General features: G+C 46.9%; 10 protein-coding genes across 10 annotated transcripts; 7 read left to right on the forward strand and 3 right to left on the reverse strand.

Annotated features, from left to right (window-relative positions):
* Positions 1-674: 674 nt before the first annotated feature.
* On the reverse strand, positions 675-1,461 carry LY89DRAFT_366630 (uncharacterized protein). The gene has a single exon (XM_018207031.1). It carries the CDS (start codon positions 1,193-1,195, stop codon positions 743-745), a length of 453 nt encoding a protein of 150 aa, XP_018061779.1. The 5' UTR covers positions 1,196-1,461; the 3' UTR covers positions 675-742.
* Positions 1,462-2,680, forward strand: LY89DRAFT_366631 (Nucleotidylyl transferase). Its single transcript, XM_018207032.1, has 2 exons — positions 1,462-2,014; positions 2,073-2,680. Exons 1-2 carry the CDS (start codon positions 1,727-1,729, stop codon positions 2,571-2,573), a joined length of 789 nt encoding a protein of 262 aa, XP_018061780.1. The 5' UTR covers positions 1,462-1,726; the 3' UTR covers positions 2,574-2,680.
* A 593-nt stretch (positions 2,681-3,273) lies between these two features.
* LY89DRAFT_660748 (uncharacterized protein) lies at positions 3,274-3,671 on the forward strand (the record flags this gene model as incomplete). Its single annotated transcript, XM_018212565.1, has 2 exons — positions 3,274-3,531; positions 3,582-3,671. 2 exons carry the CDS (start codon positions 3,274-3,276, stop codon positions 3,669-3,671), a joined length of 348 nt encoding a protein of 115 aa, XP_018061781.1.
* An 824-nt stretch (positions 3,672-4,495) lies between these two features.
* LY89DRAFT_601544 (putative snare protein) lies at positions 4,496-5,303 on the forward strand (the record flags this gene model as incomplete). Its single annotated transcript, XM_018210204.1, has 5 exons — positions 4,496-4,516; positions 4,571-4,653; positions 4,710-4,792; positions 4,842-5,207; positions 5,263-5,303. The coding sequence occupies 5 exons, from the start codon at positions 4,496-4,498 to the stop codon at positions 5,301-5,303; spliced, it is 594 nt and encodes a 197-aa protein (XP_018061782.1).
* A 150-nt stretch (positions 5,304-5,453) lies between these two features.
* LY89DRAFT_725910 (P-loop containing nucleoside triphosphate hydrolase protein) lies at positions 5,454-7,025 on the reverse strand. Its single transcript, XM_018219014.1, has 2 exons — positions 6,389-7,025; positions 5,454-6,341 (listed from the first exon to the last, which is right to left on the reverse strand). The coding sequence occupies exons 1-2, from the start codon at positions 6,601-6,603 to the stop codon at positions 5,594-5,596; spliced, it is 963 nt and encodes a 320-aa protein (XP_018061783.1). The 5' UTR covers positions 6,604-7,025; the 3' UTR covers positions 5,454-5,593.
* Positions 7,026-7,359: 334 nt separating this feature from the next.
* Positions 7,360-9,605, reverse strand: LY89DRAFT_691872 (uncharacterized protein). Its single transcript, XM_018216424.1, has 7 exons — positions 9,160-9,605; positions 9,077-9,110; positions 8,980-9,017; positions 8,894-8,917; positions 8,594-8,845; positions 7,539-8,549; positions 7,360-7,491 (listed from the first exon to the last, which is right to left on the reverse strand). Exons 1-7 carry the CDS (start codon positions 9,223-9,225, stop codon positions 7,438-7,440), a joined length of 1,479 nt encoding a protein of 492 aa, XP_018061784.1. The 5' UTR covers positions 9,226-9,605; the 3' UTR covers positions 7,360-7,437.
* A 1,345-nt stretch (positions 9,606-10,950) lies between these two features.
* LY89DRAFT_660755 (uncharacterized protein) lies at positions 10,951-12,336 on the forward strand (the record flags this gene model as incomplete). Its single annotated transcript, XM_018212566.1, has 2 exons — positions 10,951-11,277; positions 11,318-12,336. Exons 1-2 carry the CDS (start codon positions 11,139-11,141, stop codon positions 12,334-12,336), a joined length of 1,158 nt encoding a protein of 385 aa, XP_018061785.1. The 5' UTR covers positions 10,951-11,138.
* Positions 12,337-12,787: 451 nt separating this feature from the next.
* Positions 12,788-13,840, forward strand: LY89DRAFT_691873 (uncharacterized protein). Its single transcript, XM_018216425.1, has one exon. It carries the CDS (start codon positions 13,084-13,086, stop codon positions 13,690-13,692), a length of 609 nt encoding a protein of 202 aa, XP_018061786.1. The 5' UTR covers positions 12,788-13,083; the 3' UTR covers positions 13,693-13,840.
* A 262-nt stretch (positions 13,841-14,102) lies between these two features.
* Positions 14,103-18,080, forward strand: LY89DRAFT_712172 (composite domain of metallo-dependent hydrolase). Its single transcript, XM_018217956.1, has 10 exons — positions 14,103-14,763; positions 14,860-15,466; positions 15,515-15,632; positions 15,680-15,717; positions 15,768-15,910; positions 16,068-16,778; positions 16,829-16,962; positions 17,009-17,092; positions 17,139-17,310; positions 17,363-18,080. The coding sequence occupies exons 1-10, from the start codon at positions 14,172-14,174 to the stop codon at positions 17,608-17,610; spliced, it is 2,847 nt and encodes a 948-aa protein (XP_018061787.1). The 5' UTR covers positions 14,103-14,171; the 3' UTR covers positions 17,611-18,080.
* A 500-nt stretch (positions 18,081-18,580) lies between these two features.
* On the forward strand, positions 18,581-19,996 carry LY89DRAFT_678032 (uncharacterized protein; the record flags this gene model as incomplete). The annotated part of the gene is made up of 2 exons (XM_018213720.1): positions 18,581-19,027; positions 19,067-19,996. The coding sequence occupies 2 exons, from the start codon at positions 18,581-18,583 to the stop codon at positions 19,994-19,996; spliced, it is 1,377 nt and encodes a 458-aa protein (XP_018061788.1).
* Between the last annotated feature and the right edge of the window lie 391 nt (positions 19,997-20,387).

Below are 20,387 nucleotides of genomic sequence, written 5' to 3' on the forward strand. Positions count from 1 at the left end.
TTTAACTTGTAAATTTTTTTTTTTCGAGATAGAGATGCATAGTGAAGGATGCTCTCAGATATCTGCATATAAAATTTCTACTACTTTTTTTAACACTACTACGGTATCGCTTTAACCATGTTGCAATTCTCTCTGCTGCAGTACCAAGCTTGGCATTCACTTAGTGCACGGGCCACGAACCCGCATTTGCAACGTCGTCCTCCGTTATGAAAGAAAAACTTACCAGCCAGGTCACTGCACAACAGCATCTGCCAGCATCTGCCAGCATCTGCCAGGTCTGCCAATCCATTTCCGATCATCGTGGGCAAGATCCTCATCGCCCAACCTTCGCCATCAGCACGGGAATGTCTGCCCTCTGCCTATCTTTCTGGTTTTGTTGGCCTCGAGAGATTGCCTCCAGACTCTTGTTTTACTGAAACCATATGGCTCATCAGCCCATGGCCAATTACCCGCCAACGGCCGAGCAAATTGAAAACCGTGTGAAGGTCTTTATTGACTCTATCGACTCAGATGCTGTCTGCAAGTTAGCTTCCCAGCACAATTCATCTAAGACCTGTCACATGTTCCGGGATCCTTCGATTGTAACTTCTGCAACAAAGCGATGATGCTGTATTTGCTCTGCACTGCTATCTGCTATGATTTCATGCTATGGAGCCTGACACTATTTTCATGCCACCCTACGAGGTTGCAGCTGCAACAGCCTTGCCTTTTCCATTTGAATTTTCCTCACTCACCCATTGGTTCAAGTACTCCGGCGGATTGGGGACCTTGTTCTCGTCGGAATAGGTTCACCCCACTGTAGCCACGAAGGCACAATGCCAGTCCAGACCTTAGCCGTCAAAGCATCATCCTTCAAGTTCTTCCTATCCTCGAGTGGCTCACCCGTCCGAACCTTCGCACTAGCTGTATGGATGCGGACGCGGAGGATGGACGTGCTGGTCATCTCGGTTTTGGTGGGTGGAACTCGGGAGTTCTCCCACCGTCCACGAATAGTGTTCTCCGTAATTGTCTCCATTGCCCACATCTTCTCAGCCTCGTCGCTGACTACAGTGGCATATCCGAACACGACAGCGGAGCGATAATTGCAGCTATTGTGGAATGGGGTGAGTGACAGGACAAGCCCATCCAGGATCGAAGCCGAAATGGTGATTGGAAGTCCGCGAGAGGCGTGCTCATCAGACTTCGGCAGCTTCATGAGACGCGCTGAACGTAACCATGGAGATAAATATTGGCATCGGGGGCTTCGTCTGCGGATGATTTTCCACCTTGAAAAGAAGCCGTACAGCCCAGCATAGGCAGGACAACGGGGAACGGATCGTCTCCAGGCTCAGCCGGGTTGAAGGCGACGTGGAGAAGAGGTGTTGCATCGACAATGCCATGGATCATTGCACGATCGTAGAACGCTTTTTCCACCATGAGCTTCATTGTGCAATTGGGATGTGGAGAATTGTGCTTACCCCGGTTTCGCACTCGATTAACGGCATTCAACGGTGTCTTCTCGTAGTTTGCACTCTCAATGTTGCGCGGGTAGAGTTTGCTGGTGCAGAATTCAGAGTGGTTGAGGTTGAGGTATCAAGTCCGTCTGGGGAGACTGGGGAGATATCTGAGGTGGGGAGAGTTGGACGTGGAGAAAAGTGCGCGATATGAATACATCGAATTACTTGAAATTGCCAGCGGCGACGAAGGTTGGGATCGCCTAGCACTCCTCGACAATGTTAAATATCCCATGGAACAGATGCTGCAGCGTATGCAGTACTATAAATTTATTATAGTGGCACCGCTTAAAGCTATTAGCATCCCATCCTCAAGAGTGCGTTTTGTTCAAGAGTCTTCATATGTGCTGAAACCGGAATTCACAGTCGACCAGTGGAAGCTCTGCACTTTAATACCTCTTAAGGATGCCTGGGACCGGAGTTATAATCCCGATATGCTGAGTCCAATGCCCTGTCCTGGATTGCAGACGTTGGCAGAGCAACACTTAAGGATCGACTTTCAATTTGGTGGCGCAGATCAGGTGAAAACTTTTTTCATTTGAAGCATAAACTTTGGGAGAGGCTAACTTCGTTTTACAGTGTGGAATCTTCGAGTTTGCAGAAAGGTTTCTTCCCCAGCTTGGGTACAAGAAACGTGCGCATCTGATGAATCCAATGCTTCCAAACCTCGTTGGCGGAAAGATGTCTTCTTCCCATCCGCCAGACACCAAGATCATGTTTCTCGACGATCCCGAAGCAGTCACAAGTAAAATTTGTGCAGCAAACAAAACGTGGAAGAACAGCTCTATGAATAGCGTCCTATCCTCCTTGAGAGATATATTGATACTAATCAGCGAACTTCGACTGCGGAGATTACGAGAGAAAGGAACGGACTATACACAAGCTATTAGCGTTGCGAATTATCGACGAGCATTCTATAGAGAGGATGCTCCGGTAGGGACTGTGTTTACAATCGAAGTGGGAGGCGAATATCTACTTTATAAGTCCTACGAAGAAGTCGAACATGATTTGACAGAGAACAAACTTCCACCTCAAACCCTAAGCATAGCTGTGGCTACTACATTCAATCAGCTGCTGTAACCCATCCGCAGCAGGTATCTGGAGACGGAAGCGTGGCAAGCAGTAGACAAATTAACCTATCCTCAGGATGCTTAGTGTGCTTACATGAAGAGGAGCTACCTATGTAACCCTATAGATATCGATACCTAGCGATCAACTAGTTCATTTCTCGCAGAGTTCCCTTGAAATCCGTGATGACTGATGCTGCTTTATTCAAAGTGAAACTGATAGCCCATGACTTTGTACTCCAATCTACCCCCGAGAATTAAAAACGACCCTTCAAATCGGGTCTTTCAGGTATTCCCATCTTTATATGAACATTCATCATACTATTTTTTGTCCGCCCCGTTGCCTATTCGATATTGGTATCTTGGAGTGGAAATTGAAAGTTTTACAGTGAGGGATGTGAGACGTCAAGATGTACTTTGGTTGCGGAGCTCGAGCTTAATTAATGGTGGCGTTGGTTATCGAGTTATTTAAATCGCAAATCCACTTAAATACGGCATGCAAGCTAGCTCGCTTGAAGCCGCAGAGCGCACCGCAGAGCAGCACAGCCTCACAGCCTCACAGCCTTAGGCACGTGCAGTTTTTTAGAATTGCAGCTTAAGTAGAACACCGTGGTTCAGATTCTTCAAAGAATATAATCTTACCTTTTTTTTATTCCCCTGATAACACTTCCTCCACAAGCCATACTAGCAATCTTTTCTACACTTAGGACGAAATGAGTCAGGCTACTCCGGTGCGGGTAATCCTTCGATATCGCGAACAACCTTTTCAAAATCTTAACGCAATCATCAACGCTTTTGTTAAATGGCGTGATATTCAACCTCTAGAAGACTACTGTACACATATATGTAGCAATCTTCATTCTTCTCTGTTATATCTCGTTCTCGATCTCTACTGCAAAACATGTCCAAATGTCCATCTCAACGAATTAAACCTCGAAGTCTTTAAAGTCTCGGGAATTGATTCATTGTGCGTTACCTCTTCTACGACCTAACTAAACTAACTATATTTAGTACATTTCAGGATCTCGGAGAGGCAGCTCGCAAGAAGGTTTACCAGCGATCTGTTTCTCTGGACTGGGGGGAAGGCAACCAGTCTAGTCAGAGGAATTAGTCGGTGTTGTTCCAGCACAGGGAGGACAGGATCCCGCTATATCCGTGTCTTGTGTCTCAAGACTCAACGGGAGATCTCTCAGAAACCCGGAGGCAAGTTGGCATGGGTTATTTGCAACCCTTCTTGCGTCCGTACAAAAGATAATGTGATCTTGATTCATGTGTTTCGGAGTACGCGTACAAGCTGCGTATGTCTTGCAAGCCCAATCACACATTTCGTGAGAGAGAGGGAAGTCGTTGAATATCGCAGAGAGAGCCTTCACACGAAGCGGATCGTGATGCGAGAGACGTAGCCTTGAAAGGAAAGGTGGCTCGAAGAGGAGACGATCTGTATTTAGAGAATTAATAGTCTGTTATACAGCTCTAAACACCGCTCAAAAAGATAATTTACTGCGTTCTAGGTAATAATAGTTGCGGGCTGCCGGAATAATTAAGAGGTTCGGCGCCTAGAATACGGGGAGGCTTCTGCCGGTCTGTTGGATCGAATTTGTGATGGTATACTGCTTTTTCGATGCTGAACAGCGTTGAGAAGAAGAAACTTTCAGTAGATGTGCGGACTGAATGCATTCTGTTTCGAGGAGTTCTATAGATACTCAATATGTCCGAGATGATTCAAGGCACCATTCTGGTAATGAGCAAGTTGCGAATTCCATTCTGTGATTCAAATCAGCCTTGCCTCGGCATAACCTTTTTCCGTCGCTCCGCCTCCCGCCATGTGAGGCAATCCTGTCCGTGACGGAGTTCAAGTTTCAAAAGAACAAAGGACTCCCCATCCTCTCCAATTCCTTTCTTCATTCGCCTTCCTCACACATCACGACCGCAAAAATGAAGTTGCACTACATTGGCGTATGCTGCTCAAATCCCTACATCCAGAGATAACAATGTACTGACCGCTATCAGATAATCAAGAACCAGGAGAAGCCCGCACACGAGCTATGCGCCGAGAAGGACTTGAGTGCATACTCACGATTCACACGTAACAAGTACGACTTTTGATTCCGAAAGCAGAGGAAGCGCAAGACTGACGCTGTGGAAATAGTTATGGGGAATTCATGACCCTGTTCAGCAAGACAGTTGCTGAGAGGACTCGACCCGGACAAAGGCAAGATGTCGAGGAACAAGGTCGGAGATACAATCTTTATACTTGATCCGCAATCTAATCTCATCGCAGATTATACATTCCACGCCTACGGCCGCACCGAAGGTGTCGCCGGTATCATAATCTCAGATCACGACTACCCCGCCCTCGTTGCTCACCAACTGCTGTCGAAAGTCGTCGACGAGTTCCTAGCCAAGCACCCTCGCTCATCATGGGCTACTTCAAGTCCTACGCTTAGTTTCCCTGAATTGAAGGATTATATTGTGAAATACCAGGATCCACAGCAAGCAGATAGTATCATGAAGATTCAGAAGGAGTTGGATGAGACGAAGATTGTGCTGCATAAGACGATTGAGAGTGTGCTGCAGAGAGGGGAGAAGATTGATGATTTGGTGGCGAAGAGTGACGGATTGAGCGCCCAGAGCAAGATGTTTTATAGTAAGTGCGGCAGTTCTGCTTGTGAAGCATGTTCGGATGCTAATGGATTGAATAGCACAGGCAAAGAAGCAGAATTCGTGCTGTGTTCTTATGTAGATTCGTTGGGTATCGGCGTTTTCATACTTTTGACACCTTTAGGGCATAGCAGTTTGTGTATTGAGATTGTAAATGGACTCGCAATATTACACCGATGGTTTCTTCACAATTCATACACTATCTCTCACACTATCTCTCAGGAATCGCTTTATGGGAAAGAGGGTCATGATATCCATTGGAAATAATCTGCCACAAAACTCCTGATGCTATCCCACCAACGCCATGTCCGAATGCTTTCGTTATCCATCATTCATGCCATCTCCCAAACTCTAAAACTCCGGGTATCTAAACTAACAGCACTTCCTTCTAGTCTTGACATGCCTATCCACAGCAGTTCCATTCGCCTCGGTCTCTTCGATATAGCTCTCGACTTGCACTCCAAACCAACTTCTCCTATCTCTGCCAACTCTAAAACTCCCACCCGGTCTCATATGATCAAAGTAACCGTCACCTCCATCCAAACCAGGCGTGGGGTTTGGTGTCTGAGCTGCACTCGCCAATCCATCCGTCAACTTCCTATTCTGCTCAACCAACTTTCTCGATATGACTCTGAAGACCTCTTCCACGCCTTCTCCATTCTCGGCAGAAACTTCGTGACAGCAATCCCATCCAACTTCTTGTCCCCAGAATCCACTACTTCTCTTAGAGCTTGGACTCCTCGCCCCATCCAAAGCATTATTACTATTTCTTCCACCTTGTCCTAGCCAGTTGCCTCCGTACATCCCACCTCCTCCCATTCCTTCCAAAATCCCTCCTGAGCTGCCTGGTGTTGCAGTTGCAGGTGGAGTACTGCTCATTCCTGGTGCCAGATTATCCGCGACGTATGCAATACAGCGCTCAAACGGAACTTGACGCAGCGAAGGATCTCTCGCAACGATATCTGATTTCGTGCCTACGACATGTAGTATAATGTCTGCAGGAAGATTGCGCCGAAGTTCTGCGAGCCACACGCCCATTTCTTCAAAGGAGGAGAGGTCTGTTATGCTGTAGCAAAGGATACAGGCATTTGCGCTTCTGTAATAAAGTCTTGATATCGATCTGCCATTCGTATTAGCAATTGCTGCTTAAGCACTCGGGAGACTTGCCTGAATCGTTCCTGCCCTGCTGTGTCCCATATTTGGAGCCTTACAGTGGTATCGGAATCTTCGTCTACCACCCTCTTCGTCAAGAAGCTTGCGCCGACTGTCGACGTCGTGCCTACTGGTGCGAATTCATTCTTTACATATCGGTGCACCAGTGAAGTTTTTCCCACACCCTGCGATCCCAATACCACGATCTTCGCCTCGAGACTTTGTGCCATCTTCGCAGCAGCCCGGTCGTCTAGTTGGTCGGCTTCGTTCCGGTAGATTTTAGGTGACAGTGACGATCGGTTGGTGCCACGTCAAAAAAGAATCTTTGACCGCTGGATTGGAGAGATTAGTCGAGGAGGAGGAAGGATTCGCGTGGCTGTGTATGGGTTGAGAATGGGCAAAGAAGTGCGATCCTCTTCTCAGCAAAAGCACACCTCGAGTGAGCTCACTACCTGCTTTTGCAATGTCTCATTCAAGCGCCTCATCATATGCACCTGGAGCAAGGTTTCAGCCGATTACTTCTCTTTCTTCAAAAATGGACGAAAACACGTTGAAAGTCGCATCGAAAGTGAGGGAACGGGCGAATGGAGAGGGGCATGTAAATAAACACCCGTGATATTATTGTTTGTTATTGGGAGCCGTGTTCAGCGGGATCAGGCTTGAGTGGAGATTTTAATCGAGATTGCAGATGACGATTATGGGTGCGCGACGCCCGGCTGACGCATCCTGCGAGGCTGTGGAAAATCAAAACTGGGTCTTATCACGTGAGAAACATGACTCTCCCCTTGTTTCGCTGGTGGAGGAATGTTGGAGATCTCCAAATCGGCTTGTGATCAACTGTTTTGAGTCAGTTGTCTGACATGTCTGTGACATTAGTGTGAAGCCACTCGATAGATTGGCTAGGGACGGCCTAAACAGCGAAATGGAGTAAGAAAACGGCAGAAGATGATGTGAGTCCAGGGGTACAATGTCTTGTGATTGTGGCTGGCATGGGTAATCAAGATCATTTATAATGTACGGCATCAATATATACAAATCCAGCAGAATCTGGTACTCCGTCTCATCTACAACTTTGCCTTCTCCTTCGGGCTGACCAATGGATCATACACAGACATACCCTGGAGCCATAGTTAGTAAGAGTGTGATAGAAGTGGAAGATACATACCAAAGTATCAGATGGTACACTGGTTGTGTGCATGTTCAGGCCTCTCGTGTCAACCAAAGTCGGATTCAGCTGATCGACGTTCGAGCATCCGATTAATCTCATATTCATCTCCATCTCATCCTTGAGAAGTTGCATAGCACGATCTACACCAGGTTGTCCGTACGCACTCATGGCATACAAGAATGGCCTGCCAATACCAACACCTTTGGCACCAAGGCAGAGTGCCTTGATAATGTCCGTAGCTCTTCTTACGCCTCCGTCAACGAATATCTCGATTCTGTTTTCCCATCCACGTTCTCGAAGGACGGGCATGACTTCGGCGAGGACCTCAATGCCAGATCGTGCAAAGTCGAGTTGTCGACCTCCGTGGTTGGAAAGAACAACACCTTGGACGCCGGACTCGATGGCTCTGATGACATCCTCAACTCTCTGGACGCCCTTCAAAATAATGGGCATCTTGGTGATGGATTGGAACCATGGGATATCCTTCCAGCTCAAACCAGGGTCGATAAACGTAGAAATAGCTCTGGCAGCACCTTGAGAATTGTCTGTTGTCGAACCAGCTTGAACGTTTGATCCGGTATCTGTGAACTTTGATCGCATGTCCTTCTCTCGACGGCCCAGTTGCGGAGCATCGACGGTGATAAATAAGCCCTTGCAACCACGCTTCTCAGCGTGTTGTACAATCTTCTTTGTGATTTCTCGGTCCTTGTTGACATAGAGTTGCATCCACTGGACCTGGTCACCTTCTGCTGCATCCATGATCTCGTCAAACGAGCAAGATGCAAGAGTGGGGATCATTTGCACGACATTATGCTTTTTTGCTGCTCGTGTGAGGACAACCTCTCCCTCAGGATTTCCAAGCTTTCCTAATGCCGTAGCTGTAACATAGAACGGGATATCGACTTTCGTGCCTAGCATGGTGGTTGTGAAATCAACCTTCTCAACATCAACCAGAATCCGAGGTCGGAACCAAATCTTGTGGAAGGCTGTGTGATTTTCTCTCATGGTCTAGATAGATCAGTAAGGACGGCTGAATTCTATGAAGAACTCACAATCTCATCATCAGCACCGCTTGAGTAGTATGCCCAAGCAGTTTTCTTCATGACACCCCTCGCCACTGCCTCGAAGTCCATCAAGTTGTAGCATTGTTCCAAAATTGGCATACGCTCTATCCTCTGCTGTCTCTCTATCTCTTCTGGCGACTCTTCCTTCTCCTCCTTCTCGACAGTCTTCATGTCAACCACTCCGAGATGTTTGGATTTGTCGAGGTACTTGTCCAATGTATCCGGAGGGTGTATGGGTTCCTTACCCGTCAATTACGCTTCAATGTGGTGTGGGTGTTGCAGACATACATATTCTTCGGTTGCATCTTTGCCCTATGAAGCTGTTAGCTGAGATGAACTTCCAGGGATGTTTGTCAGGTAGTATTGAGACTTACAGCATATTTGAGAATGATCTTGGGTCCGCCAGGATGTTCTATTGTATTACATTAGTTCATAGATCAGTCAATTGCTGCAGTAGTGGGGGTGGTTCACCTGGCAGAAATTCCGTCACATCGTAAGCTTTGCCCTGCGTCCAAATTAGACATCTGCCACCAGTAATCATTGGAAAAGCGTACATGAACAATTACCCAGCACGACTCTCGCGAGTTGTGCTTTGCGATCTCTTCCCCAGTGAGAGGCATGTTGTTGACCAGGTTTTTGGGAGCCGAGGTAAAGTCAAAATCGTGAAACTATCGAGAAAGAGAGAGGTGAGAGTGTAAGAATTGAGAGGGACGAGAAAAAGATGAGGCCCGAAGAAAAATCTAGGCGCAATAGACGATCAGATAAAACAATCAGTTTATTGAAATAGTCTCGGGAATATCGAATTGGTTTGTTTATGACGATTCGAATGCGAGGTCTAGGTGGGTCCATAGTCGGCAGTGGGTTCAGTTTTCTTTCGGGTGAAAGGGGCGCGACGATAATTTTCTTTTTTTGCTACACATCGTGTGCAATCTTTTTCTCAAACGATTACCGACATACAATAACACGTGGTTCTGAAACTATTGTGAATCGTACACCATCATTGACAGAGGAAGAGAGCAGAATTTGGATGACAGCCAGATACCTCCCTCATCCAGGCGAAGCACGTACCGGATTCGGCCGGGGTTGCGGGGATGCAATGGAGTGTGGGGAAAGCTCTTTGAGAGACCACCAATCAGAATAGCTTCATTGCAATTGAAGAAGCGGGTCTGTGTGGCGAAATAGACCTTCTAAGCTCGAGTGAGGAAATCCGCAATAATGCAAAAGCATTAGATGAGACCCAATGTTCCATTTCACCAAGGCGCCCTTGAATTGGGATAAGGACTTATACCAAAGTTGCCAAAGCCCGCCTCTGTCATGAACACTATCTTCCCAGGAAGTATGGCGCTAGTCTTGGAAATCGAATGAGTGGTAGTATTAAACTGCAATTCGCAGAGACAGTCAATTGATAACCACCTTATTTCCTTTCCCTTTCTTCCCAAGTGGCTTTACCCATACCTCTCATTCATGCAAATATAAGCAGCTTATCTTGCTTCCTGTCCGAGTTTCCAAGCTTCACCAAGCGTTGGAGTGATCGGTCTTGAGCATTACAGTGATCCTCTCAATTGGGTTGCAAATTTTACGGTCAGGGAAAGCCAACTTGACGGGGCCAAAACTGTCTGTTCTATAAGCCTCGATCTTGCCCACTGTCTTACTTTCACGGCACTCGAATAATACCCGCGTAGTCGTCTTGTCCCTCGACCAGCAACTTGATGTGCACTCTCCTAGCTGACGCCTCTCAAATTCCTGGTTTGCAATGCTCGTTTTGACTAAAAGTCGAACACTGCTATGATGGATTGCGGCCGGATTCGGCTTTTAATTTCTTATCAAGTGTTTGTACCTGGAATAATTTCCATCTTGCCATAAATTTTTGGACAATTTCCCACCATGGCTTTAGTGAATGTTCTGAGCGCTGGAGAGAAAAAAGACGAGAAACAAAATCTCCTGCTATGATAATACAACAAAACAAAGAATCATGCCCTCATACGGCATTGAAGTAAGTCGAGGATTTCCGAGAGACGATATTGTAAATTTGAACAGAATCTCGAGGTCTGAGACACTCGTTCCTCGGCCTGATATCAGGGAGCGACTTCGGACATTGAAACGACGTGCAACAAAACCACAATCTCACCACATTCCAGTCGACGCCTTAGGCTATTGTCGAAGATTCGGTAAGCTGAAGAATCAAGCTACGGGCCGATCTGTCCTGATCAATGAAATAGTCGTTTGTGAGAGCTCCGACTCGGAGTTGTCAGTTGTGATTAGAGCAATATCAAGATGATCTGTCCCGACCCCTGAAATAAAATAGTACCGTCAAGGACAGTACGCCGTACTGTAGATAGTTAGTGCTTCTGAAATGCCGGTCTCGGGTATTTTAACGATACGCTTGGAGAATTGATAGATTATCGACGATGTGGAGTGCAAATACGCTAAATTTAGCCCCACGCAAACGCGTCGATCGCGTCTCCCCGAATTTTGACCTGAACACCAGACCAGACTCAAATTCCCAAACCCTGACTACGAGACCACCCAACACATGTCTGACGACGGAAGAGTCGCGGCAACGCGGTACAACAATGGGAATCGTGCATTTCTGCAGTCTTTCCTAGCCCGTGGAACTTTGACATTCGCAGAAGCCAAGCCTATGCTAGCAGCCATTCTCTCAGTACAAGAAGGTTTGCTCCCTAGAAAATGTGCAAAAGATATAGCTAAAAGCCTCAGACAAGGAGGTCAATGAAGATCAGATTGTCCAAGCAGATCTCGACTCTTTCATCGAAGCAGCTGCGGAGGCTGTCTCTCCTTTCGATTATGAGATCAAGAGCACAAGGAACCAGGACACGAAGGAGCGAATATGGGCCTTGGTGAATAGTGTTAGCGATCCTCTCACACAATTAGCAACGACTCGAACCACAGAAGAGATCTATTATATCAAGCGATTCCTTGACGCCATGTTCGAGACCTATAACACAAAGCGAAGGGAGGTGATGGCTGTTTCCGATATGCAGGCTCTGGAGACGAAAATCCGCAAAGGTACTACGCGGCAGAGCAATGGCGAGGCAGGCGCACAATCTCAAGCTGCAGACAAGGGCCTCATGTCGGATCAGACAGAGAAGCTTCTTGCGCAACTTGAAAAGGAAAAGTGGCTCGCTCGGACAAGATCTGGATACTACATGCTCACACCGCGCGCGTTGATGGAACTACGAACCTGGCTAGTCCATACGTACAACGACGCAGATGAACCGGAAGAATGGCAGGCAATCAAGTTCTGTGAAGCATGCAAAGAGATTGTAACGATTGGGCAACGGTGTTCGAATCTGGATTGTAATACTAGGTTGCATAACATCTGCGAAGAGGCATATTGGAGAGCACGGCCAGGCAAAACTTGTGCAAAATGCGATACTGCATGGGATGGCAAGCACTTCGTTGGACCAAAAGCTGTCACGGCTACAGATGATCATCTAAGGGAGAAGCAAAGAAGTGGTGTTAGCAAGAGGAGAAGAGCAGATGTGGACGAAGACGATAATGGTGGTGAAGGTTCGAGTGGGAGAAGGCGAAGAACCCGAGTTGAGGAAGCACCTGAGGTGGAAGAGGAGAATGAGGAGGAGGGAGAAGCCGAGGAAGAGGAGGATGAAGAGCCTGGTCACAATGGTTCTGAGGTCGTGAATGGTGGCAGGAGGAGAAGAAGCAATCGAGTGGTTGAAGAGGAGGCAGACGAAAGTGGTTCAGACGAGTAAGATTCATCTGCTTTCGGGATTTCGAAAATGTGTGAGGATTTCTAGGTCTGAACTGGCGTTTGGGTGGTACTACAACGATTAGGGATGAATATGGTCCGCGTAGCTTGGTCAATGTGGTTGGGGATACCGGGTATTGGTCTTCCAGTACCCAATTCATAAGAGATAGAGTTGAGAATTGGTGCATTATTGACTTTGCTAAACTTCCACCAAAACGTTGTCCACAATCCGACTTTCTCGACCCAGTCCAGAGCCGGCTCTTGTCGGGGCGGTAATTGAGACCACATGCCATTCCCGTTCTTTTGTGTTACATGCAGCGGATTTCAGCCGACAGCAACAACCAATTATAGTTGAAAGCTGCAGAAGGTCAGCCCTGCAACAATTCAAACCAGTTGAAGTAAGGCTGGATCATGAAACAATGGGCGTTTTCTTAGGTGAGCTGAATAGCATATGACAATTATCCTTCGTGTCATTCATACTTGTATTGGATAATGGCTACTAGCGGCGGCCGGCTGCACCTCTGTATATAAACGCTCTCTTTCCCTTAGGTTTCTATCTTCCCTACTTAGAACTTCAACCTATATATTCTCTTAGGTTTCAAAGCTTCCACAACAGCGAGAACCTCAGCTTTAGAATCAGCCTTGAGATCGAATCACATCACCCCATCTTCCCTTCGACCTTTACTTTACACCTACAGCTAGCTTTAGGCACAATTATCATTTTATACTTCCCACCCTAACTTGACCAACGATGTCGCACTCTTTGGACCACACTGAAGCGGTAGCCGACCCGCTGTTCCTTAAGCCAGGAATGGTCCTCTATCACGGCAGCATGGCTGACCAGTTCGCCCATCAAGAGGCAGGCGGTCCCAGCCCAACCCACTATGTGCATCCCCCTACTCCCGATGGCCCAGCCTGGTTCGCCAACAACGAGAAATTCTCACTACACGCCGCGGTCCGCTTCACCAAGCCCCAAGAGAAGGCCACGATCACGCTTCACACCTACACGGTAAAGAGCGAAATCAACATGTTTTCGATGCCGAACATGGCAGCATTCAAGCACCTGTTAAAGGAACAGTTCAAAATCACGGCAAATTTCAACGGAATCATGGAGGGCCTCGCGCTAGCTAAGAATTCGCTCGAGTCCTTGCTCGAGGGGTATGCTCTAATGGAGGACACCGTGCGTGGAGAGCCTGAGTACGTGCTGTTCGAGTCCGGGATGAAAAGGCTGTACAATCACAAGACACAGACCGTGCTTGTCATACCGATCAATGCCAAACAAAGCAATTTGGTCGATGAGAAAACTCAGAAGCACATTGCTGTTTACACATACTTCCCCCCGCCGGGCAAGCTAGAGTAGATAGTCCAATTTGATTTTGTAAAGACTCTGAGAGGTGCGCCAGGTTGGAGCGGTGGATGAGACGAAGTGCGGGTGGTATGCGTCAAGTCATGAAGAACTACTATTCAACTGTCTTTACTACGAACAAATATCGTTTTGAATCCAAATATCACACAGTGAAATTGTGCATCATAACGCAACTTGTAGCATTACCCTCAGTGGCCTTGCACTTATGTACGGCTTAAGTGGTATGCAATGGAGTACCATCGAAATCGTATCATAGCTCCGTCAATGTCTTAGGATATATAAGACTTCGAAAAAACGTACATGAGTGTTCCAGAACTGTAAGTCATCTCCCCTCTTGCCCGTTTGGGCTTAGTCGATATGTCGATATTCGACGACAAGGATTCTCAAACCTCAAACTCTCCCATCTTTGTAACAGCTTCACTGTCCTCACTCATCGCCATTTTGAATTGTTTCGTCCATATCTCTATGGCATCATGTTCAAACAATTGATACCCGACTCTGGTCTTCCACAACCCCGGCGGCAGTACCGTCCCAAGATTTCCTTATCAATCACGTTGATCATTTTGCTGGTTCTTGGTCTTCAGTTTCTCGTTCTACCGCGCTATGTGTATAAAATATCACCAAGTCAGCAAAGCCTGAATAGTTTCCATCTCGTAAAGCTCGATGCTCGACTCGAACAATGTCGTGAGATTTTGACCCCACCTATCAAATACGGCGTGACCAGCGCTGGCTCACGTACCAACCCACGATGGAACCCCTCAACTGGTCAAAAGGAGACTACTGTTCTTCAGAATGCTACCTTGTTCGATGGAGAGCAGATTCTTACTGGCAAATTTGATATCACGTTCAAGAAAGGACTTATCGAATCTGTCGTAACTGCGGGATCGGCATCTATTGCTTCTGATGCGAAGGTCATGGATTTAGAGGGAGGTTTTGTGACTCCTGGGTTGGTAGATATGCACTCGCATCATCTAGCGTTTGCGTGGCCATTGTTGAGTTCTACGGATGACACGAATGAAGTCCATGATCGGACCGAGCCAATCACTTCTCAAGTCAGGATTATTGGTATGCAATTTTCCGAATGCTTCTCTTTTCCCTCTGTTCCGCATTCAGAGCCTAAGGTATGGCTGTTTTGAGATGCGATATGCTAAGCTTGATCAGATTCTTTGAAGGCGTACGACCCTGGAACAGCTATCATTGCCTCTGGTGGCGTGACTACGTCTCTCATCCTTCCCGGTTCTGCTAATATCATGGGAGGTGAAGCTGTTCTGGTAAAGAATATGCTAAATTCTGGAGAAGATTCTGAGATTGTCGTTGAAGACTTGCTACTTGAGCATGGAATCCCAAAGAGTGAGAGAAGGCGGTACATGAAGATGGCTTGTGGAGAGAATCCAAGAAGAGTCTACCATCATACCCGAATGGGAAATGCTTGGTGGTTTAGAAAGCATATGGAAAGAGCCAAAGAGCTGAAAGAACGGCAGGATGCTTTCTGTCTCGAAGCTGCTGCTGTGAGAAATAATGGAGATACGGCTGCAATGTCTGAGTTCATGCATCGACTTTCACAGGAAGAGAGTGCGACCGAAATGCTGGAGTACGACTCAACTATCGCGATGCTCCGTGGAAAGATGGGCATCAACGTTCATTGCTATGAACCTGAGGACTTTGAAGATATGCTCATGCACAGCAAGGAATTTGGCTTCCGAATCCAGGCATTTCATCATGCTCTTGAAGCTTGGCAGGTCCCGGAGATGATCAAAGCAAGTGGCGAGTGAGTAATTCAACGCATGCCTCTCATCCAAATCCTGACGTGCTTTAGGAACATCACTATTGCAACATTTGCCAGTTTCGCATTGTATAAGCAAGAGGCCTACAACGCTAACCTATATGCTGGAAAGATACTCGCTGATCATGGAGTACCTGTCGCATATAAATCTGTAGGTGTACTCTGTGATGGTAGCAAAATAAATCTGACATATGATAGGATCATGTCGAGACCGAGACAAATGCTAAATTCCTACTGTAAGTGGCTTCCAGTCACCTTGTGTCCGCATACTGATAGTTGATCACAGTTTCCAAGCCGCAACCGCACATTCTTTTGGATTAGCACAAGACCTGGCACTCCAATCAGTGACAAGTGTTCCTGCTGGGTCCATGGAGATTGACCATCGTGTTGGCTACGTTAAACCTGGTTATGATGCCGATATTGTTCTCTGTATGTTTCATTCTCTTACTAGTTTGCTTCATTTCCTATAAGAGCCCCGTGCCCGGACCTGGGAGCGTCTGAGACGTTTTTGCGGCGTCCAAAGTGCTCCCAGCTCTTGTACATCCCTCTCGATATCTCAACATTCACAGTGCTAACCAGATGACAGGGGATTCCCATCCACTCTCAGTTGGAGCTACGCCGTTGCAAGTTTTTATTGATGGCAGAGCCACCCTAGATCCTGAGATAGTTGAAAGCAGTCGCACAGCAGTTCAATCTTCAAACACAAGAAAAACCGCCACTCCGTCTATTCGTGCAAATCCATCAGATCAAAACAAGGACTCGCTTTGTACCGAAATAGGAAAATCGGCAGCCAAGATAACAATCCAAGGAATTACCAAGTCGTATTTGGATATTCCTTCTATCGAGGCGAATGGCGACAAAGGGTTGACAATGGTCATTGAAGGAGGCAGAATTTCTTGCTTTGACACTGAAGATCAATGCTTGAGTGTTAGTGCTAACAGCACGGTCATTCGCTTGAGAGACGCACATGTTTTACCTGGACTTACTGCTGTCAGCGTTTCTCTTGGTCTTGGAGAAATAGCGACGGATGACAGTACTGGAGACGGCGCGGCTAGTTCAGGTGGTCTTGACCTCGAGAGTACTATATACGCGAAGTATGGTGTACATCTAGACGGCAAATCATTTGCCAGAGCAAGGATTGGTGGAGTCACGAGGGCAATTACTGCCCCAAAGTCGCGAGGTTTTCAAGGGGGAGTCAGCGTGGCAATCAAAACGAGCGGCAAGAAGAACACATTGAATGGAGGTCTTGTCAAGGATGAAGTTGCTTTGCATTTCAAAGTCGGGTCAGCCTCTAAAAGTAAAAATTTCTTCATACCTGTTAGAAAAGACGGAGCTAATCAAGAGCAGGCGACAAATTGCCAACGATTTCTTCAGCAGTTGCCAAGCTCCGACAGTTCTTGGCTGAAAGTAAAGCAAAGGACGACATCTTCGGAAGAGCTGCCAACGGCTCTATTCCCCTTGTGGTGCATGTCGAGAACGAGGTATGAATGGTAATCATCTTGTCCTAGCAGCAACTGACTTGGGTAGTACGATATCATGTCACTCATAAAAATCAAACAAGAAAGGCCTGCTCTAGATTTGGTCATCATGGGCGGCGGTGGTGCTCATCTTGTAAGAACTTTTATCCACTTACTCGACCTTGTTGATTTGATCTTAGGTAGCGGATGAAATTGCGTCTGCGAACATTTCCGTCATTCTCACAGAAAATCGTGGAGCGCCAGATACATTCGAGAAGATCAACACCCTTCCAGGGCCGCCACTGAGCAAAATGGCTGCTGAAGTCCTCGCCAACGCAGGCGTGAAATTCGGCCTTGCTATTGAAGGCGAGAGTGAGTTCTCGTCTATGGCATCTATGCTCATATGCTTACCCTTTTATGATAGGCGATTCCCACATTCATAACCTTCCACTCGAAGCAGCGTGGGCTGCAAAATATGCTGGTTTGTCTAGTAACGATGCCATCAATCTTGTCTCCCGCAATATCGAGCAGATCCTAAGTTTGGATGTCAAGGAAGACAGTCGAGATTTCGTGATCTATGAGGGAAACCCGCTGGAATTCGGTGCAAGCGTCGTGCTCTCGATCGATGGGGATGACGGTATGGTGGCAACGTGCTGGCCAGAGGCGACTTAGATGTGCGGTGCAGTTGTCCACGTTCCTAAATTCACTCGCACGTGGGGATAAATTGAGATGCATCGTTTGTGATACCTCATGTCCATGTTGACCTGTCTGAAATCATTACGGCAATGCCGAACTGAGATGCACAAAAAGGATTTCCGCTAGGAATTTGTGAGAGATGTAGACTTGGTGCTCGGGACGCGGCTCTCCGGATTAGTCTCCTAGTAAATCTAGGCAATCCTCGACTCAGACCCTTGGACAGGACAATCGTACTGATATCATCGTTGATTCAGCTCTGGCCCAGAGCTATTCAGGTGTAGCAAGTGCAAAAACTGCTGTGAAGACAAAGTAAGCCGCGTTGACTAAGTTGCGGGGTAGTGCCATGTAGCACAAGTCCGAGAGTCAACGGCGTCGACCGAAGAGATACAAGTTTGGGCCCGAGATTTAACAATTCTGCAGCAGTTCGAAGGCAGCATCGACATCCGAAATGAATACCTTCTAATCTTGATAGTACGAAGCAATAGGGATGTTCCGCCAGCCCTTGTTCACAGATAAACTAGAAAACAACGACCTAATTAGGATGGGCTCCGAAGACAACACGTTCAATGCCACAAAAACCTTAATTTCAAGTAGTTTTTACAAAGGTAAAAGTGGGCTATCTGTGATGAGAGTCACGGACGAGCGTGAGCTTCCGTACAGATAAAACAAGGAGAAAATAAGCCAGGGTGTCCTCAAAAAGGGTAAAGCGTACGTGAGACGAAGAATTTTAGCAGGGTAAATTCGTGCCGTCGCTCCCGGAGCCCCTCCAAACTCCCTAATGAGAATTGGGTACCGTAGTTTTGGTGCGAGTACCACCAAAAAAAAGGTGCTCGATTCTCATGATGGACACTTCCAACTATGGCTCCGAGACACGATATTTCGGACGAACGATCCTTTATATATCAAAAGAGTAGGATCTCAATAACTTGAGTGATTCGCGAGCAGGATGTTCGAATTCAAGACGTACAAGATGGAATATCAGCATGTCCCTAATACTGCAATATCAAAAACATACTCTCCGAATAGCTTCAAAATGTTGCGTCGCTCTCGAACTCCGCGCCGATCTCCAACACCTCCACGTCGGCTTCCTCCGCTTGGAAGAATTGCGGCCCTGATGGCTAATCATTTTTGGAGGCCTGGAGACCCTACCGCAGAAGGAGTCCCTCCGAATCAAGCTCAAGTTGAAGAAGTGCCAAATTGTAGTATTTTTCGGAACGTACTTCACAACAACGAGAAAGCTGAGCTCCATCCTTGTGGGCATGGCTTCCACTGGGAGTGTTTAAAGGCATACTTTCTTACCCCGAATCGACGAGCTTATCCTTTCCAGGTTGTGAACGAGTCGTCTTATGAACTCCAATGCCCTGAATGTCGCGGAGGAGGAGAGCTCAGCTTTGTACGTCTTAGCTATAAACAAAAGCTCGATGATGTTTAGAGGTTTGCAACGACCATAAGATTGAGCGACTTGTTCTTCCCTCCTCTAATGGGTCGTTTAGCTTCTTTACCTAGAAGGAGAAGATTTGATCAGTCTGTCTGCAACCGGCAGTTGGGAATCATACCAATCCATCAGGTTATTACTCTCGAAGATGACAGCGACGACGACGACGACCCAGGTACACCTACTTCTCGAAATACCACTCCTCGATCAAGTCCTGATCCGTTCTCACCTACCCCGCCTCGATTCTCACTTACCCCACCTCGAGTTTTAACACCACAACTCGTCCCGACCAGAACTCCGGAAGCACTTCAATTTGCTGGAAACACTCAAGATATATATCTTCCACCTTCGCCAAGTGATGGAGTTGCTTTGCATACAAACCGCCCTCCAGTTATTCCATCCGTTTCGAGAACGCAGCATACTATATTGCCTATTGTTATCATTCCTCCTTCGATTCATAAACCTGCCATGGCACCAGGACTTCGTCAACCTACCCGGGCAACAACTCGCCTGAAAATCGAGCAAAAACCGTACCTCATTCGCTCCCTTGTCAACAACTGGCATCTTCGAGAAGTTATTACAATCGAAAAGGATTGGTACGCTTATTGTGTGGAAGACATGTACTTGAATGCAGGAGGCTGGATCGCAGGTGGGAAAGCTTCAGTTGCTAGGATGCTAGAAACTAGGAGAAGAGAACCTCGAGCTGAGGAGAATGCTACTGGCGAAGGGCAAGCTCCTTCGGATTTTGCTACTTTCTGTAATGAGTTGAGTGAGCTTATAGATGCTGAATCTGCGGATAGAGCTCGAACTTTGGAAATATCTACCCAGAGGACTGTTCGTCAAGCTGCTGACCGAGACATGATTGCCAATAATCGGGACCAGATTATGATGAATACAATATCTGCTACTCGGATAGATTATGCATGAGTCACGCTAGCCAAAAGTTACGAGAGCACCTTAAATTAAGATGTAAATAACACCATAAACAAATTAATAACTCAACAACTATTAATCGGCATGTCGAAAAAACACCGTCGCACGAAAGATATGACCCCAAAGGTCCCTAAAACCGACCGTTGTGAGACCCAGCTTCATGAGCGTGCTGCAATTGTGGGGAGAACCGGATTGACCACATCCGAGGAGGAGCATCGAAAGTATCCTCATATCACAACAACTGGTATCAGGAGAATGCGATTGAAAACTTAGAAGAGAGCTATAAAGTTAAAAAGTGGGAATACCCGTAGAAAAGTGCTTAAAAACATCACCAACATTGCTAATGCATCTCGATTTAGACCTAAAGTTAAGTTTATACTTGAAC

Source organism: Mollisia scopiformis, assembly GCF_001500285.1.
Source record: "Mollisia scopiformis unplaced genomic scaffold LY89scaffold_37, whole genome shotgun sequence".
Classification (NCBI taxonomy): Eukaryota; Fungi; Ascomycota; class Leotiomycetes; order Helotiales; family Mollisiaceae; genus Mollisia; species Mollisia scopiformis.

What these genes read in the sequence shown, in the direction of transcription:
- LY89DRAFT_691872 (XM_018216424.1), bottom strand. Translation starts at nt 9,225, where the DNA reads ATGCCTCTCACTGGGGAAGAGATCGCAAAGCACAACTCGCGAGAGTCG. An exon ending in CGTGCTGGGTAATTGTTCAT is followed by an intron (nt 9,111 to 9,159) that starts GTACGCTTTTCC and finishes ATTTGGACGCAG; the next exon opens with GGCAAAGCTTACGATGTGAC. An exon ending in AGATCATTCTCAAATATGCT is followed by an intron (nt 8,918 to 8,979) that starts GTAAGTCTCAAT and finishes ACAGCTTCATAG; the next exon opens with GGCAAAGATGCAACCGAAGA.
- LY89DRAFT_366631 (XM_018207032.1), top strand. Translation starts at nt 1,727, where the DNA reads ATGGAACAGATGCTGCAGCGTATGCAGTACTATAAATTTATTATAGTG. An exon ending in AATTTGGTGGCGCAGATCAG is followed by an intron (nt 2,015 to 2,072) that starts GTGAAAACTTTT and finishes TTCGTTTTACAG; the next exon opens with TGTGGAATCTTCGAGTTTGC.
- LY89DRAFT_725910 (XM_018219014.1), bottom strand. Translation starts at nt 6,603, where the DNA reads ATGGCACAAAGTCTCGAGGCGAAGATCGTGGTATTGGGATCGCAGGGT. An exon ending in GCAGGGCAGGAACGATTCAG is followed by an intron (nt 6,342 to 6,388) that starts GCAAGTCTCCCG and finishes TACGAATGGCAG; the next exon opens with ATCGATATCAAGACTTTATT.
- LY89DRAFT_712172 (XM_018217956.1), top strand. Translation starts at nt 14,172, where the DNA reads ATGTTCAAACAATTGATACCCGACTCTGGTCTTCCACAACCCCGGCGG. An exon ending in ATGATCAAAGCAAGTGGCGA is followed by an intron (nt 15,467 to 15,514) that starts GTGAGTAATTCA and finishes GACGTGCTTTAG; the next exon opens with GAACATCACTATTGCAACAT. An exon ending in TACCTGTCGCATATAAATCT is followed by an intron (nt 15,633 to 15,679) that starts GTAGGTGTACTC and finishes GACATATGATAG; the next exon opens with GATCATGTCGAGACCGAGAC.
- LY89DRAFT_366630 (XM_018207031.1), bottom strand. Translation starts at nt 1,195, where the DNA reads ATGAAGCTGCCGAAGTCTGATGAGCACGCCTCTCGCGGACTTCCAATC.
- LY89DRAFT_691873 (XM_018216425.1), top strand. Translation starts at nt 13,084, where the DNA reads ATGTCGCACTCTTTGGACCACACTGAAGCGGTAGCCGACCCGCTGTTC.